This window comes from Argentina silus (assembly GCF_951799395.1).
Source record: "Argentina silus genome assembly, chromosome: 5".
Classification (NCBI taxonomy): Eukaryota; Metazoa; Chordata; class Actinopteri; order Argentiniformes; family Argentinidae; genus Argentina; species Argentina silus.
In genome coordinates, this window is record NC_139659.1 from 20,292,176 (window position 1) to 20,309,407 (window position 17,232).

Sequence of the window (17,232 nt, forward strand, 5' to 3'; positions counted from 1 at the left end):
AACACTGGATATAGGAAGAATTAGATTAGATTAGATTAGATTCAACTTTAGAGTCATTGTGCAGAGTCAGAAGTACAGAGACAACGAAATGCAGTTCGCGTCTCACCAGAAGTGCAAAAAAGCAGAAAAGTGCAGTGTGAACAATATATACAGGTATAAGTAGTGCAGTATAAGTCTAAGTAGTGCAGTGTAGCAGTATATGTATTAGCATGAATTGAAATGCATTGGAAAAAAAGTCAATTTCAATTAGTTTACATTCTCTATTCTCATTTCAAATATGACTGAAATACACTGATCAGTGAGAGGAGGATCAGTTTCACTTTCCAGACACCCTGCCCTAATCCCCATATAAATGACAACAGATAGGAGAGGAGCCTTTTCTCAATTGTTAGGAACACAACTCCTCGCGTCCTCCACACGCTTCGTCCTCAAAAAGAATTAGAGGAGAATATGTATGGGGAGGAACCTAGGTCTTCTCATCCAATACGTTTTGAGTAGGGAGGGGGTGGAGGACGGAGGATGGAGGCCCATGGTGAAGGAGGCAGATGTGTACACATGTTGGCCAGCAGGGAGCGCCGTCCCCACGATGGACAGCTGTGCTGCGTCAGCTGTGTGACGTCATTTACAGGAAGAAAGATCGTAGATAGGTAAACATATGACCGGTTAGGCTGCTTGATGGAAGAAGCCCAATCACCGTGTCTTTTAGCTAGATAATGTTCGCGTCGAGGTCAGCTTGGGTGCTGGGCATCGTGTCTATATCATTCGTTTGCTGTATTTCATGGAAACATTCCATTATTGGTAAGGGTTTCTCTTACTGCTCGTCCCATACATTAAATTAACGTGGTTCCCCTACGATTAGGAGTCTCATCATTGTGTAATATGCATGGCTATGTGTAAAATGAATGTCTATTATAATGTGTATCAGTAACCACCCAGGGAATTATAATGGTGCTGAAAGTTATGGTGGGCGTCCTTCTGAATTACTCCTCAGTGGCTCCTTCTAGTACAATGACTGTAGAACGAGACAGACATTATACATTCTAAATTCTCTCTTATATTGCCACAGTACAATAGCTAATTGGAAAGAAAGTATGCATAAGGTATCCTATATGGATACACACTCAGGCTGCACATTGTTGATGAGGCCCCTATCCATGTTTTATATGCATCTATAACAGGGGAGACTGGTCAAGGTAGAAATCGGAGGACGGACTCATGGTAACGTAAGGAACGGAATGAGGAACGCTATGTTTGATACCATTCCTCATTCCGTTCCGTGCCTTACAATGAGCCCGTCCTCCGATTTCTACCTCCACCAGCTTACACTGGACTACCATCTAAATCTCAATCGATGTACTTCTGTTCTCTTCCTCCAGGGGTGAGGGGTGTGCTGTTGCTACTGGGGCGAGGGGCTCTGCTGCTGGGGCTGTCTACCTGGACGGTGTCCTACCTCTACCCACGCGTGAGAGCTGCCTTCTCCTCCAGGGCTACCGCTACATCTGAATGTAGGCTGCCCGCTAACAACCACCGTTCAATCCTCAGATGACACATTCACCTGGCTGCGACTCCTGCCTCAGATAGACTTGTTGATGCTGATTGATGATCATGCCTGCAATGGATATAGATTTGGTTTGGCAGGCAGATCGAGCATAACATACAGTACCAGTCAAAAGTTTGGACACAAACTCGCCAAGAGTGTGCAAAGCTGTCATCAAAGCAAAAGGTGGCTACTTTGAAGAATCTAAAATATAAACCATATTCTGGTTTGTTGAACACTTTTTTGTTTACTACATAATTCCATATGTGTTCTTTCATAGTTTCGATGTCTTCAATATTAATCTACAATGTAGAAAATACCATTGAATGAGAAGGTGTGTCCAAACTTTTGACTGGTACTGTAGATACACAACACAAGTACAATGTAAATACGGTGGTATGTTCTGATTGGCTGACAGCGGTGTTGTCCTCCAGATGTGGAGGTTGAGGAGACCAAACAGAAGCAGAGGCTGGTGAGGGAGGAGCTACAGAAGAGGCACAGTGAGAGGGTAAGAACACCTCTCAGCCTCATTCGCTAAGACAACAAAAACCAGCCCCAGCTTGACAGAGCAATACTTTGCCTGTGTGTGTCTGTGTGTCTGTGTGTGTCTGTGTCTGTGCACGTGCACGCCCCCCTATCAGCTGCTGAAGGCTCGCCAGGAGTTGTCTATAAGGAAGACAGATGAGCAATACTACCGCAGGACCGGAGAGAGCTGGAAGATGACGGAAGGAAAAAGACTCGGCGGGAGAGAACTTCGACACATAAATGTATGATACACAATGGAAATAATGACCATACACTTGTGTTTGTCTCTCTATATACCAACCTTCTTTTACACTTTCTCTACTTCAAATATAGTCTCATTGAAAGCACACTCACTGACTGGAAGTCTGGTCCCCCTGGCCCATTTAATGCAGTGCAGTACTTCCTTTCACCAGGGGGAGCTGTTGCACACATGAGTGGATACTTGCCGCTCCAGATTGTGCTGATTGCACTGTAATCGTGTTATTCCTGTGCTACAGGAAGGAGAATCGTCTGGAACAAGCCCCCAGGCGGAAGTGAGCGGGACATCCAATCAGCAGGCAGTGCGGAGGAGGAAGGTACCAGAAAGCGCTACTAGACCTGAGCCCCCTCTCGAGAAGAGGGTGAGTAGCAGTGGAGGCTGGTGGAGGTAGAAATCGGAGGACGGGCTGTTTGTGTGTTTGATGCCTATACTCATTCCATTCAATGCATTACATTACATTAAGCCCGTCCTCTGATTTCTACCTCCACCGGCCTCCCCTGGTGAGTAGTATTTCCTTCTGAGGATGCGCTACCTGTGTCCTCAAAGTGAGCACTTCAATCTCACTTCAGATGTCATGTTGCTAAAGGCCCAATCATGAGTTTGCTCTTCTTCTGTTGTTTCTCTGCACTGTAAAGGTTGTCGTGCTCCCAGACGAGCCAGAGGATGATGCTGAAGGGGTATGAAGGCATACTCATAATATCTACCTCTTTTAGTTCAATGCTGAGGGTTTCATTAGTATGATAAATGTCATGAGACTGAAAAATCATTTTAAATCCAAGTTAAATCAAATCTTATGTTGTTGTTTTTTACGTGGCACTTCTTCTCTCATTGTTTGGGCATGAAACCCTCCACCCTGAATGTTTCATTAGTGGGCTTGCGTCAGAAAGTCCAACTATTGTTATTGCTCATACTTATTCTTATTCTTATTAATAAGCTTGCTTCAGCAAGTTGCTCATAGTTTTCTTTATACTGCTCTTCTTCTTCTTCTTCTTCTTCTTCTTCTTCTTCTTCTTCTTCTTCTTCTTCTTCTTCTTCTTCTTCTTCTTCTTCTTCTTATTATTATTATTATTATTATTATTATTATTCAAATTCTTCTGATTTTTTGGTATACTACTCCTCCTACAGCTTTTAAGCTATTCACACCAATCAAACTTTAAAACGTGCAGAGAGGTCGAACTTTCAAAGTCATTATATCTCTTTTTTAAACTAATCAGCTTTTTATAACTCAAAAACTCCTATCTTTTAACCCTAACCCATTGTTACTGCAACTGCTATGGAACTTTCACAACTCTTGAATAAAAACAACAGGAGAAATAAATGATTACACAACAATGCACTCGCTTGGCTACCAAGTCATACCCCCACTAAAACCACTCTCAACTACTAAACTAGCCAACTCAACCACTCTCAACCACAAACTTCGTAGGCATTTCTATGCTAGTAACAGAGTAGCTTGCTAGTAAGAGGGGAGAAAATACATTTAGAAAGTGTTTGTTTCATACAAAAATAGTGTATAGTTATTTCAGGAACTGCAGTGGAAGACATCCTCATTTTCCAGTGAAGTAGCCGCCAACTTCTTGGGAATATGTTGTTTGTCCCGCCCCTCCGTCAATTTGATTGGTTTCTTGGCCCAAGTCACTACATTTGGCCACTAGATGTCGCCCTGAGATCACAAATGATGCGTCCCTCAATAGTAAGGTCTGCTATTCATGACATTAACTTTTTTTCATACCATTTTTACTTTTTGCGCTGTACACCATTTTGCCTGAAATCCTATTAATTCCTATGGCCATTTGCTCTTAATGGGGACATTTAAAAATGTATCCACTTTTTCATATTTAAAGCTTGACACCTCAATATAACTTTAAAATATGTAGACTGACTCCACTTAAATAACTTCCATTCAGTGTTGATACTATTTATACTTTTTAAACTTCAAGCCTTTTCAAGTTGCATTTATGAACATGGGTTTCATTGGATTCTTATGATACATTCTATCTATATTTCCCTTCTCTCATCTATCCATCCTCTCTTTCATCTATCCATTCATCCATCCAACCAAACCAGCTTCTATCTATCTATCCTTCGCTCATCTTTCCCTCATCTATCTAACTTCATCTGTCTGTCGATCTATCTACAGTATCTATCTATATAACCTACTCTCATCTGTCCATCTACAGTGCAGTCCATCTACAGTGTAGATGAAGCTGGTGGTGCCAGCTATTTGATTTAAATGTGTTTAAATGAGACTGAGACAAAGGCAGTGATATGGTGATCAATGTCCCCCACTTTCAGCCCGATATACCAATTTAAAGTTGAATGACCATGTCTAGCGGACATCCTGAAGAAATCGCATCTCCCCTCTTGTCAGTTCCTTTGCTATTGTTATGTCGATTGTATAGGCCAACTGGCTCTCACACCTATGTCCTATTGTCGGGATGGTATTTAAGGACAAGAACGGCAAGACTTACTTTGAGTTTTGGGTTAGGCCCGTGACGGGCACCATTCTCCTGTGTTGTCCTTGACTGACAGTGTTAAACGTATGGTTAAACTGTTAAATCGGTTAATTTGTTCATACTCTATTCTCATTCTTCCTATGTGCCTTAATGTGATGTTGTGTGCTCGATAAAGGTTCTGTTAAAACAGCATGACATAATCATGACCAGGTTCTCCTATTTAATGTCTAATGTTTACATAATGTTTACATGCATCCTTAACGACACGTAGAGTCGAGTCATTATCTGCAGGTACATGTATTGGCTTGAGCTTAAACGCGATTTATCCTAACCTGAGGGCATGGTAAAATAGCATTTTGGGTATTCTTAATGGAATCTAGGATCCAATATGATCAATTGTCTGTCACAGGATGAGCAAAGCATTATAAATTATTGTTAACCATGAAATATATTTTGGAGTCAGATATAACGTAATGTTAACTTGTGTTAATTGGTCATGTGACCACTTGTGTAGAGTTCGCTTCATCATGTCCATCACCATTTGAAGTTGTACTTGGGAATAAATGTATGTCTTATCCTTAACCCATGCTCTGTTCTTCAATGTTTTCATTTCCAATTCTTCAACAGTATCTATCAATTTACCCATCCATCCATCCATCCAACCAACCAACCATTCATCCATCCATCCAACCCACCAAACAAACCATCTTTAACTGTATCAACTACCTAGCAAATCGATCTATCGTCCAAACTGTCGTTAAACTTTTTTCTACTACTAAAATAAGACTTTGCAAGCCCACAAATTTATTCTGGAACTTCTTTTTTGAGTTATTATTAGGTGGGCTTTCTTAAGCAAGTCCAACTATTGTTCTTCGACATACTTATTATTATTATTATTCCAATTCTTCCACCTGCTACTCCTCCTACAACTTTTAAGCTATACACACCATTCCAACTTTACAACATGCAGAGAGGTCTAACTGGCGTTGCTATAATTTTGGTTTTGTTACCTAACTTTTTAAATGTTACAAACTTGAAAGTGCACTTTTTAACATGGAGGTCTATGGAAACCAAAAGATGTGATTTTTAAAACCACTGTCGATCTTACACTTTTAAGCTATTAAAACCAATTTCAACGGTAAAATATGCCCAAAACTCAAAATTATCAACACAGATAAAAGCTTTTAAACCATTAAGTAACTCCAAAACCTCTCATCCGGTTGACGTGGTGGAATGTTGACTTCCAACATTCTGAGAGCCACATTATTACTGCAACTGCTCTGGAACTTTCACAACTCTTGAATAAAAACAACAGGAGACCTGCAGAATACATTCTTAGAATGATTACAAAACAGTGCACTCTCTTGGCTATGCATGTGTCCCGAACCCACCACTTAACTTTGACCTTCAGGGTGTCATTCCAATAAAATAGGAATGATCCTTTTAAAGGTTATATGATACCTGTTTAGTGATGACACGTGATGTGTCATGTGTAGGCCGAACAACTAGTTTCACCAGTCAGTACTGCTTCACTCAGTATAACCCATGCGGATTAACCCCTTAATTGTTGTAATCTTTCTATACTTCCCCTCTCTCATCTATCCATCCTTTCTTTCATCTATCCATTCAGTCAACTAACCTAACCAACCTATCTCACTTACTTTCAACTACCCAGAGACTGTTCATCAACCCTGATAAAAGCTTTCTGATACCTATTAAACCTTTTTAACTATGAAACTCCAAAAACTCTCATCCGGTTAACCAACTAACTCGATGTTAGTTAGTGTTGATGTGGGTTAGTTAGTCTTGACATGGGTTAGTTAGTCTTGATGTGGGTTAGTTAGTATTGATGTGGGTTAGTTAGTGTTGATATGGGTTAGTTAGTGTTGACGTGAGTTAGTTAGTATTGACGTGGGTTAGTTAGTGTTGATGTGGGTTAGGTAGTGTTGATGTGGGTTAGGTAGTGTTGATGTAGGTTAGTTAGTGTTGTGGGTTAATTAGGGTTCAGTTAATGTGGGTTAGTTAGTGTTGACATGGGTTAGTTAGTATTAATGTGGGTTAGTTAGTGTTGACATGGGTTAGTTAGTATTAATGTGGGTTAGTTAGTGTTGACATGGGTTAGTTAGTGTTGATATGGGTTAGTTAGTGTTGATATGGGTTAGTTAATGTTGATGTGGGTTAGTTAGTGTTGACGTGGGTTAGTTAGTGTTGACATGGGTTAGTTAGCGTTGATGTGGGTTAGTTAGTGTTGATGTGGGTTAGTTAGTGTTGACATGGGTTAGTTAGTATTGATGTGGGTTAGTTAGCGTTGACGTGGGTTAGTTAGTGTTGATGTGGGTTAGTTAGTGTTGATGTGGGTTAATAAGTGTTTGTTATTCCTCTCTGGCAGGTTGTGAGGGTGGCTCTGAAATGTCCCAGTGGAATAACGATTCACAGGAGGTTCCTCAAGTCACACAGCTCCTCGGTAAGAATAAGCTACTCTCTTACCATATGCAACCTGTTCATTTATCTTCTTCAAATGATCTGATAGAAATGATCAATAATTATGTATTGACCTGTTCTAAAAATAGCAGTGGAGGCCAAAATGTTGCTCTGTCTGCATAATATGCTCACTATTGTTGGTTTTCAATGCTGTCTCCTCACAGTACCATCCATATCCCAATTAAGATCCAAACAAATACCATGGTAACAGTAGTTGTGTGTGTGTGTGTGTGTGTGTCTGCTACAGGTTCTTCTGGACTGGTTGCTGAATGTGGGCTACCAACCTACGCGCTACACACTGTGTACCTCGTACCCCAGACGACCCCTGAACACAGGGGAAGACATCAGCATGGAGGAGGCTGGCATCCTGACACACACAGTCCTGAACGTGGAGGAGAAGGACCCCTCCACGACCTGAAGATGAACCATCAGCTCTCTGCTGTGGTTTCCTTGTTCTATAACCATTAAAGCTGCCTTCCAGGTCCCTTACATTGCAGTGAACATAGGGTTCCTGGGAGGTGTACCATCCCACACTGTCTACTGCTCTCAAATAGGTCAAAACAATAGAAATGAACTATGTAGGAGCATTAGACAGTGTGCGGGTATCTTGTTTATTTTCATGTACCAATTTTGTCCCCTGTAACTTGTTGCTGAGTCATGGCTGATATCAGCGATGCCAATCCTTGATGTTACCACTACACGCTCGAGAGGGTTGGCCGAAGCAGAATCCCTCATCTTGAAATTACTTGCATTACAAAACTACTTGGCAATAAATTATATCTACACTTCAGGCAGTGCAGTGCCTCACTAACAGCAAACATTGTCTTTCTGACATGGGGGTAAAGCTTTAGGTCCCGTACGTGTGGGTTTTATAGTGTTATTTCAGGCCAAAGTCTACAAGCCTATAAGTGTACTTAGGCACTCCCTCTCTATGTACTCAAAGACCACATTTTGTGTATGAAATCCAATGGTCTCCCAGATTTGTTATGCAGTATTTTGCTACTGATTATACAAGTGGACAATTTGTGATTCTGGGTAAACTCTTTGAAAATAAAGGCACTTTTCTGCAGAACTTCTCTGCTGTTGATCCTGTGACATTCACAATACAGTACCAGTCAAAAGTTTGGACACACCTTCTCATTCAATGGTTTTTCTTTATTTTTCTTATTTTCTACATTGTAGATTCATATTGAAGACATCAAAACTATGAAGGAACACATATGGAATTATGTAGTAAACAAAAAAGTGTTCAACAAACCAGAATATGTTTTATATTTTAGATTCTTCAAAGTAGCCACGTTTTGCTTTGATGACAGCTTTGCACACTCTTGGCTAGTTTGTGTCCAAACTTTTGACTGGTACTGTACATAAGTGAAAGGGTGACTAACAAACCCCAAATGGTCTTATAGGCAAGGGTTCACCCTTTAAAATCTGTGTTGTCAGTGTTTTGAAGGAGGAACAGTGGGGTTTCCTGCTAGTCACCATATTTGGTGAACCTGAAGCTGCAGAACTGGATTTGTTTATCTGTGAAAGTATTGCTACAGGCTGAACTGAAGCATACAAATCACAAGATGTGTATCTTGTTTGCTGTATCTCTGAGTCATTGTAATAATGGCTGTTCTCCTGATATGTGTCTGTCTGGGGGGGGGGGGGGGTGGGGGGGTTTCAGGCAAAACAATGAATGTCCATACAATACACATTTATTCTAAAAGTTATTTTTAAATCCTAAAAAGAAGCCCACAGCAACAGTCATTAATTGGTGTAGTTGACGATTAAAAGTACTTTATTAGTTCAAATACATCAAAGAAGAGGCAATCACTTCATGACAAATATACAGAGAGAGAGAAAGGACAGTGAACACAAAAACAGGAAGATAGACAAAAGGGGGGAGGGAGAGAGAGAGAGAGAGAGAGAATAGGGACAGAGGTCTATAGACATGAAAGCTTCCACTCCCAACAAGACAGGAGCTCCTCTCTCATTGTAAGCATCCATTCTCAGATAGATAGTGTTTGGTTGGTTGGTGATGTGGAGGGGGGGGAGGAGTGGGATGATGTAAGCTTGTGCATTTGTATAAAATAATACCGTAATTCACATGCCCAGCATTGCCAACAAAAGGTATCATTTGTCCAGTGATCTTTGGGGGGTACAGGAGGCGGGGGGGGGGGTGGGGGTAGGGGGGGGGAAGCCAAGTTGTCACATTTTTGCGTAGAAGAAGAGTAATGAACAGTCCATGAACAAAGAGAGACCATTACTAGTATTGATAGCATACAGCAGGCAGTTGCACAAGAGGCTAGAACAGGACACTGTGTAGCAGGATTGAGACACAGGGCATTGGGATCATTTTGGATGTGTACTAAATGCTTATATGGCACATTTTGGTCCATGTTAGTGCTTCTGTCGTGACGCACAGGTCATATGCACACTTGTGTTGTAATGCGGGAGGGGGGGGGGGGTGCTTGCTGTAGAGGCTGGGGGGGGGGGGGGGTTAGGGTTTATAAGAAGTAGTCAGGGGTGCGGCGGGTGACGTGAGGCTCTCCGCGTCGGGGTGCAGGGTCAAACTGAAGGCTGTAGGGGGAAGCAGAGACAACATGGAGGAATTAGATGACCACTTCGCACCACAACTCCCATGACACATTAGAAGGTCAGAGTTCATCTAGAATGAATGATCCCAGAGAAATGGTGGATGAAGAAGCCACAATAAGGGATACAATCATGACTGTTCCTCAGAAATATTCTAAATCGGTTGTCCTCTTAACAGCAGTCAGTATTCTCAGGACCTCAAAGGTAAACACAGAATATCTACTAGTCAGTCAAGCACAACAACAACAACAACAACAACAACAACTCACAAAGAGTATTTAAGAGTATCATCCAGTTCCATGATGGCCGCTTGGTTGCCACAGCGATAGCAGTAGTTTGGCGCACTGAAGATGGTGACAACGTTTCGATCGTGACACCAGTTGTAGCCCTGGGAAACACAATAACAGCACCGTACATTAGATTACACACACACACACACACACAAGGGTATGGAACATTCACTCTACAGGTTCAGTGACCATTGAACCCTGGAGTTTTATGTTATGTTATCTCTTTCTGTGGGAGATCTGGCTGATTGCAGGACTATATATAGTCATATAAAACAGCCTTTAACGAGATCAGACACTTGAACCTCCGCTTGTGTGTGTGTGTGTGTGTGTGTGTGTGTGTGTATATGTTGTGTCTGTAAATTAATGAAGAAAGTCTCCTAGTACTGATAAAATGGTGTTAAATATTAATTTCTTTAAATTCAAGGAGAAGTGACTATACATAATGATGCAGCTTCCACTAGGAAATGTGTTGACTCAGGGATTCTTAGGACCCTTCAGCACTGTCAGTGCCCTGGACCGACCCATCCCACCCACCCACCCTCCCTCCCTCCCTCCCTGTCAGAGCCACGGCTCCAGCTCCTCCCTCCCTCACAGCAGGAAATGGGAAATCCTATAAATAAAAGCCTGAAGTACACAAGGCTGCTGAATTATTGATCGGTGTTAAACATCTCTAACTCACAGAGCAGATTCCATCTGGACCCTCTCCTGAACCAGACTAGATTGGGAGGGGCAGGCAAGCAGGCTACAGTCGCTGGAAATCAAGCGCGGAGCTACATCTTATGTAACAGACGTTTACTGCCATTTACATAACAGACTTCGCAAATACAATTTTGTTGTCCGTCGTGCTGCCAGGAAACGCAAAGTTGTTGTAATGAAACAGGAAGTGTGTACCTCCATGACCAGCTGGTGGGCGCGGGATACCAGGGTGAGGCCGTTGGCATGGTTAAAGGTCTCAGAGATGTCCTGTCCAAAGGTGTACCCCGCCCCCCTGGGGGAGATGCCCCAACCTCCACGGTCATCAGGGTCCGACCACAGCAGGTCGCACATGGGGCCCTGGGAGAGACAGAGAGACATCATAAGACAGCTGCCCTTATAGGATAAGAAAATAAAACACCGAAGAATAGATGACGGGTCAAACATAAGACATACATTTATTCCCAATGATTTACTTCTAACAGTTATGGACATGATCGAACAAACTCAACACAAGTGGTCACATGACCAATTAACACAAGTTAACATTGTTATATCTGACTCCAAAAGATATTTCATGATGATTAATAATGATTGATAATGCTTTGCTCATCCCTGTGCGACAGACAATTGATCATATCGGAGCCTAGATTCCATTAAGAATACCTCAAATGCTATTTTTTACTATGCCCTCAAGTTAAGATGAATCGGATTGCGAGGAGTTTACGCCCAGGCCAATATCTGAAGCGGATGACTCGCTCTACGTGTCGTTAACGATGCTTGGGAACATTAGACATTAAAGAGAGAACCTGGTCGCGATTATGTCGTGCTGTATTAACAGAACCTTTATCTAGCGGACAACATCACATTAATGCACATAGGAAGAATGAGAATAGAGTATCAACAATATAACCAATTTAACAGTTTCAAAGCAACATATGACTAAGTTTTAACCATACGTTAACGTGCGTCAAGGACAACACGGGAGAACGGTGCCTGTGATGGGCCTACCCCAAAACTCAAAGAATATCTTGCTGTCCCTCTCCTTAAATATAATCCCCTACAAAGGACAAGGTGTGAGACACATTACAATCGCAAAGGAATTGACAAATGGTGAGGATGCAACTTCTTCAGGATGTCCGCCAGGCTCACTCAACTGTACACAGTGAAATCAAGGCTGGCGCCACCAAAATCCGTCTCCACCCTCCATTACTAAACGATGAAGACTCTTTCTTTTTTTGTGACAAACTAAATACTTCTTGGGCAAAGGCTTTGTTGTGACAATGCAGCAACATCATACCATCCCACAACCCCCCCCCCATGCCAACGGTTGCTACTACCCCGTTGGCCCGTTTAGCCTGTAAGCCTGCTACTGTTCCTACCCCAGTCATACACCATGTGGCTCTATCTGACTGTGACAGCCTGTCAGCCTGTATACCCGTCACCTACCAAACATCGCTGTGACAGGCAGCAGGGCTGCTGGTGTTGGACAGTGATGACTAACAAGGCCTCAAGGCCTACACTTCTACCCCACCAGAACTACGACAGCCAGGGGAACCAGACAGGACTGACTGACCTCGTGTGGGACCTCCTGCAGGCGGTCCAGGGCTCGGATGTGGTCCAGAGTGTCTATCGACGGGGACAGGCCACCGTGCAGGCAGAAGATCTAGGCACAGGAGGGAGGGAGGGAGGGAGAGAGGGGTGGGGGGAGGGAGGGAGGAACCACAAAGAGGGTCATTCAGAGTTCCTTCACATTTTCCATGATAAAAATTCCAGACCTTTTCCAGACCTACTTTTTCCGGACTTCTCAGTAGTTTTGTAGGTTTGTGTTGACAGAGGTCCTAGACTACTGGCCCATTCCCGTTTGACAGTTCTACCACCACTGTTAAGGACGTAGGCTATGCTTCCAATGAATACCTGTATCGTGTCTGGTCAAGACAGCACAGATAGAAAAAGGCCCTGGGGTCCAATACATATGTCTAACACCTGAGAGCATTTGTCATGTGGTTGGGTTGGTTTAGTGAGGGACTTTGCACTTATATCCGTTCCATTGGAGCAGGCAAACCAAACAGAACCGAGCCCGAGTACGTTAAAGTGTCTGGATGTGGTGCAGTAGACCCAGACGTGGACAGAACATCTGCGGCGGCGTTACCTGTTCGTCGACCAGGGCGGTCAGGGGGAGATAGTCAAAGAGGTCTGTGAAGTATTTCCACACGTTGGCGTTGCCGTACTTCCGCAGGCACTCGTCGTAGAAGCCGTACACCTGAGTGATCTGTCTGCTCTCGTGGTTCCCCCGCAGTATCGTGATGCGCTTGGGGTAACGGACCTGAGGAGAGGCGATTAGATTAGACGACACCCACGCACACGCCCCCCAGAAACACCATCCGCCATCCTGTCTGCGGAGTTGCTATTCCGCAGGCCTACGAGGAGAAATAACGGGGTTTCAACCTTGTTTGCGTTCAAGTAGCACCATGTGAAATGACAACTCGCTTAGAAGAGTGAAAAACCAGCAAACCAAAACACTCTACTTGGGCAGAGTACAGCCTGGCTGCACTAGGCCGGTCACTTGCGTTGTTCTTAGATGAGCTGCTCTGTCCCACATAGCTGAACCCTGATGAATACACACACAGCTGGATGAACGCAATTGTAAAGGCCATGTTAAACCGGAGTGATAGTGGAGGGAGGGAGGGAGGGAGGGAGGGAATGAATGTGACCTGGCCCCAATTACTCATGTCAGCATGACTGCCTTGTCAGCATTGCCAGCACAGCTCAGTAATTCAATGAGTCCACGAAAACCATCTACTCCTACTTCAGGTTTGCGAACGGTCTTGCATACATTTGCCTACTAAGTAATGCCACCCACGCTTCAACAAGACAATGCTATCTCAGGGTTCTCCCCAGGATTTTTTTAACGAGACGGTACTGGACTGCATTATCAAAAATATGACTCGCAATTTAATCTTGTCAAAATGCGCTAAAAACGCAGCTAAAACGCAGAATTAACTGAGGAACATAACACTTTCACTTTTAACAGCAATGTCCTTGGCAATCAATGAAAGACAGTTACTCTATCATGACAATATCAGTTTAATTTGCTCTGAAATGTTGACAATAGTGGCGGAGCCAAGTGGACAAGGTCCCTGTCCATTCTTTGGGGAGAACCCTGCTGTCTGTGGGCTAGCACACGGTCAACCTGACTTTCTTCAGGACGCTCTCAAAAGCCCTGCATGGACACAAGGCCTGACCCTAGACACTAATGTACATCTAAGAGGATTGAATAGATGTAAGCTAGTGGAGCTACTACCATGTTGCTTCAACATATCCAACCCTTTCAGATCTACTGAAGTGGCTCAGGCAAAGTGCTGCAATGTTGTAACTCAATCAAATGTATAAAAGGGGCGTTTTAACAAACCCCAGGTCGGCGGCCTATGGCACAGACCCCAGGGCTAGGGAGGACAGGGGAGGGCCACAGTCTGTTTTCCTCTCTAGTTCACTACTTGCCTTTAATGATACGAGCAGCGTGACGGTTTCCACCGAATAGTAGCCTCTGTCTACGTAGTCTCCCATGAACAGGTAGTTGGTGTCGGGCGACTTCCCTCCGATTCTGAAGAGCTCCATGAGGTCATGGAACTGGCCGTGGACGTCCCCGCACACGGTGACGGGGCAGCGCACCTCCTGCACGTTGGACTCCTTGGTCAGGATCTCTTTAGCCTACAGGAAGGAGAGAGGACCACAACATCACCACAGGGGCAGGGACGACAAACTCCCATACTAGGACCTAGCGAGAGCGCTGCAAATGACAACAAACCTCAGTGGTTTCTATGTGCTTTTGATTAAATCACGGTAGGTGAAAAAGTGAAAAAGGAATATCGTCCGTACAGTCGACAACAGGGTCAATCGAAACATATAGCCGTATCATTCTGACTATGGTCTTAAGGACGACTTGAATAACATTTGATTGAAACAACAATATCGACTGAGAAGACTTCCCGGCGACCCGTTCTAGAGCTGCTACGCAACCGACCTGCAAACATATGCTGTGTCCTATTTCTACAGCCACTCCGGAAGTATGCAACTATGCACTGAACTCCCCCACATTTGTACAGGCCTGGACTGGCATAAGAGCCCATGCGTGGACCAATCATATTTCTGTTAAGGAAGAGGAGAAATGGGACACAGCAACAGTCCGGTGTAATCATTTCTACCACTACAGGGTTTGTGTTGACACTGGAGTAGCTCCCACCCCCCCCCCCCCCCGAATCACCATAACATTAGCTTCTGCCCCATCATCACCATGGAGACAATGCTCCTGTGTCTCCATGGAGACCTCTCTCTGCAGCACAGCCCTATGCCTCCTAACTCCTCACTGTCATTGTCTGCCTGCGTGTGACGTTGATGTAAATTCAGTCAAACTTGCCACCTCACCAAAGCACACTTGACAGTCTGACATAATGGAATATTTGCATTCACCCACCTGCAGTGCATGCAATGAAAACGAACTGGCTGCAGTGCACATGCATAGAAATTAACATCTTAATGTCTGGCTATAACTGTATATTATGCATATTGTAATCTATCCATGTAGATAGACCTATGCTCTCACATTTATTGGGTGCAAAAGGGCTTTTTTAGGCCATAACAAACAGTGAGTCAGCCACAGTGATTCTGAGTCATCCAGAAAAGTAAATCAACTAGCACTTCAAGGGCACAGTTTAGGAAGAGTTTATGACTGAGTAGCTGAGCTGAGTAGGCTACATTACAGGGGAATCTGTCTGTTTCCATTAGCATCAGGCTCTGCATATGATCCACCCTTACAAATTAAAGGTGAAATCTGCAATTCAAACAACAAAGCGGGCTCCCACCCACTTTTTTGGTAAACAGCTGAGGGATGGGGCTCTCAATTTCATATACAGAGCTATGGATGCAATACTATAGTTTTAACCATGTTTTGAAGTTATACACTGTTTGTTTACAATTGCATTGTTTACAAACAAGGGAACAAGCTTATGTTGGGGGTCTGATGGGGTAAGACAGTTGAACTTAGCTCATGAGGCATTTATAAATGATATTCTTCAAGAATCAATGGCTATATTATATATCATTAATTTAAACGTCCAAACATTGATGTACCAATTACAGATTGCACCTTAAGTGGTTTGTCAGATAAATATGTAAAGCTGTATGAACAAATGTGCAAGACTTATTGTTTATGTTGTTATGATGATGATGATGATGATAATGATGATTACAAACAGGGTGGCCTCTAGCTAGCTTGTCTAACTGCTGGCTGTATTTAGCAATGTTAGCTAAAGTATGTTGTTGACAAGGGTGTGGAAATGTCATTCGCAAGCGAGCTAGAACATTTCATTTGTGGAACCGCAACCAATACATGTATGTAGCCTCGCTAGGTGGCTTGTTGGGGGGAGACATTCGACATGGCCAAGAATACTGCTATCTATCTATCTATCTAGCTAGTTAGCAGCTATCTGAGCTAACGGCGTTCACGTGAATGTAGCCAGCCAGGTAGCCACCGGCGCTGACAGCTAGCATCGCTACTGGCGTGACAGCTAGCTAGCCTGGCTAGCTAATTAGCGAGCTAGCCAGAAAATGAATTGACAAGTCGATCCTTACCTTTTCGCATAGCGTTCTCACTTGATTCTCAGACAGCTGCTTACATTCATTCAGTTGTTCGACCCACTGGTCTAATTCCTTGGTAAATACTTTATCGTCCATTTTGAAAACTGTACCCTATTTATTTTTTTTGCTAATTGTAATGGTAAGGCTAATGAAACAGCCGTTATTTCCCCCAAATTCGACGCAACAACACAGCCGGGCTATGGGGTTGTTGAGCGTTGCGCACCTATCTCGCTTAGCCCTGTTTATTTCAAACCAAAGGGTCTGGGAAAATCTGGGATACGAATTGGAACAGTTGTCCACTATACAAAACTAATCTGCAGAGAATAACGTGATCCTCGAATGAACGGTGTGGTGCGGCGGGGACCAGCTCCTCTCTCCCCGACCTTCCAAAGGAACTCGCTGTGTAATGGCCGCTCACTATGCCTCGACAAGACGTCATCACATTGGTATTTCCAGCGCACCTCAAAAAGCAAGAAGGACGGGTGCGACGAAAGCGTCGGCGCCGCCTTGAGGACAAGAGGATGAACCATCACATCAACAAGAACTTTTTACTCAATTTCAACCTGCACAATTTTAACAATCTGTAAAAAAACCTCTGAAATGCACCAATATTTACACCCATACAAGTGAGAATTAAGCAATCCAGGCTTATTGACAATGCATTTTAAATGGTATGCTAGTGTGCATACTGGAATACAGACAGTCAAGAACTTCTTTCACAACAGCCTATCTCTGATGACTCTGATGTCCCAGGGTGCTTCTCAGTCTAAAGTG

At 43.5% G+C, this 17,232-nt stretch overlaps 2 protein-coding genes across 3 annotated transcripts; one reads left to right on the forward strand and one right to left on the reverse strand.

Moving 5' to 3' along the window:
* The first annotated feature begins 652 nt into the window (after positions 1 to 652).
* On the forward strand, positions 653 to 8,321 carry ubxn8 (UBX domain protein 8). 2 transcript variants are annotated; one of them, XM_083670631.1, is made up of 8 exons: positions 653 to 798; positions 1,377 to 1,505; positions 1,972 to 2,045; positions 2,179 to 2,304; positions 2,560 to 2,682; positions 2,957 to 2,998; positions 7,167 to 7,241; positions 7,506 to 8,321. In XM_083670631.1, the coding sequence occupies exons 1-8, from the start codon at positions 714 to 716 to the stop codon at positions 7,674 to 7,676; spliced, it is 825 nt and encodes a 274-aa protein (XP_083526757.1). In that variant the 5' UTR covers positions 653 to 713; the 3' UTR covers positions 7,677 to 8,321. The 2 variants fall into 2 exon arrangements, with proteins under 2 accessions (XP_083526757.1, XP_083526758.1); XM_083670632.1 differs by having other exon boundaries at positions 2,560 to 2,637.
* Positions 8,322 to 9,020: 699 nt separating this feature from the next.
* Positions 9,021 to 16,879, reverse strand: ppp2cb (protein phosphatase 2, catalytic subunit, beta isozyme). Its single transcript, XM_083670630.1, has 7 exons — positions 16,453 to 16,879; positions 14,323 to 14,532; positions 12,974 to 13,147; positions 12,398 to 12,487; positions 11,020 to 11,181; positions 10,108 to 10,226; positions 9,021 to 9,823 (listed from the first exon to the last, which is right to left on the reverse strand). Exons 1-7 carry the CDS (start codon positions 16,552 to 16,554, stop codon positions 9,751 to 9,753), a joined length of 930 nt encoding a protein of 309 aa, XP_083526756.1. The 5' UTR covers positions 16,555 to 16,879; the 3' UTR covers positions 9,021 to 9,750.
* Positions 16,880 to 17,232: the final 353 nt, after the last annotated feature.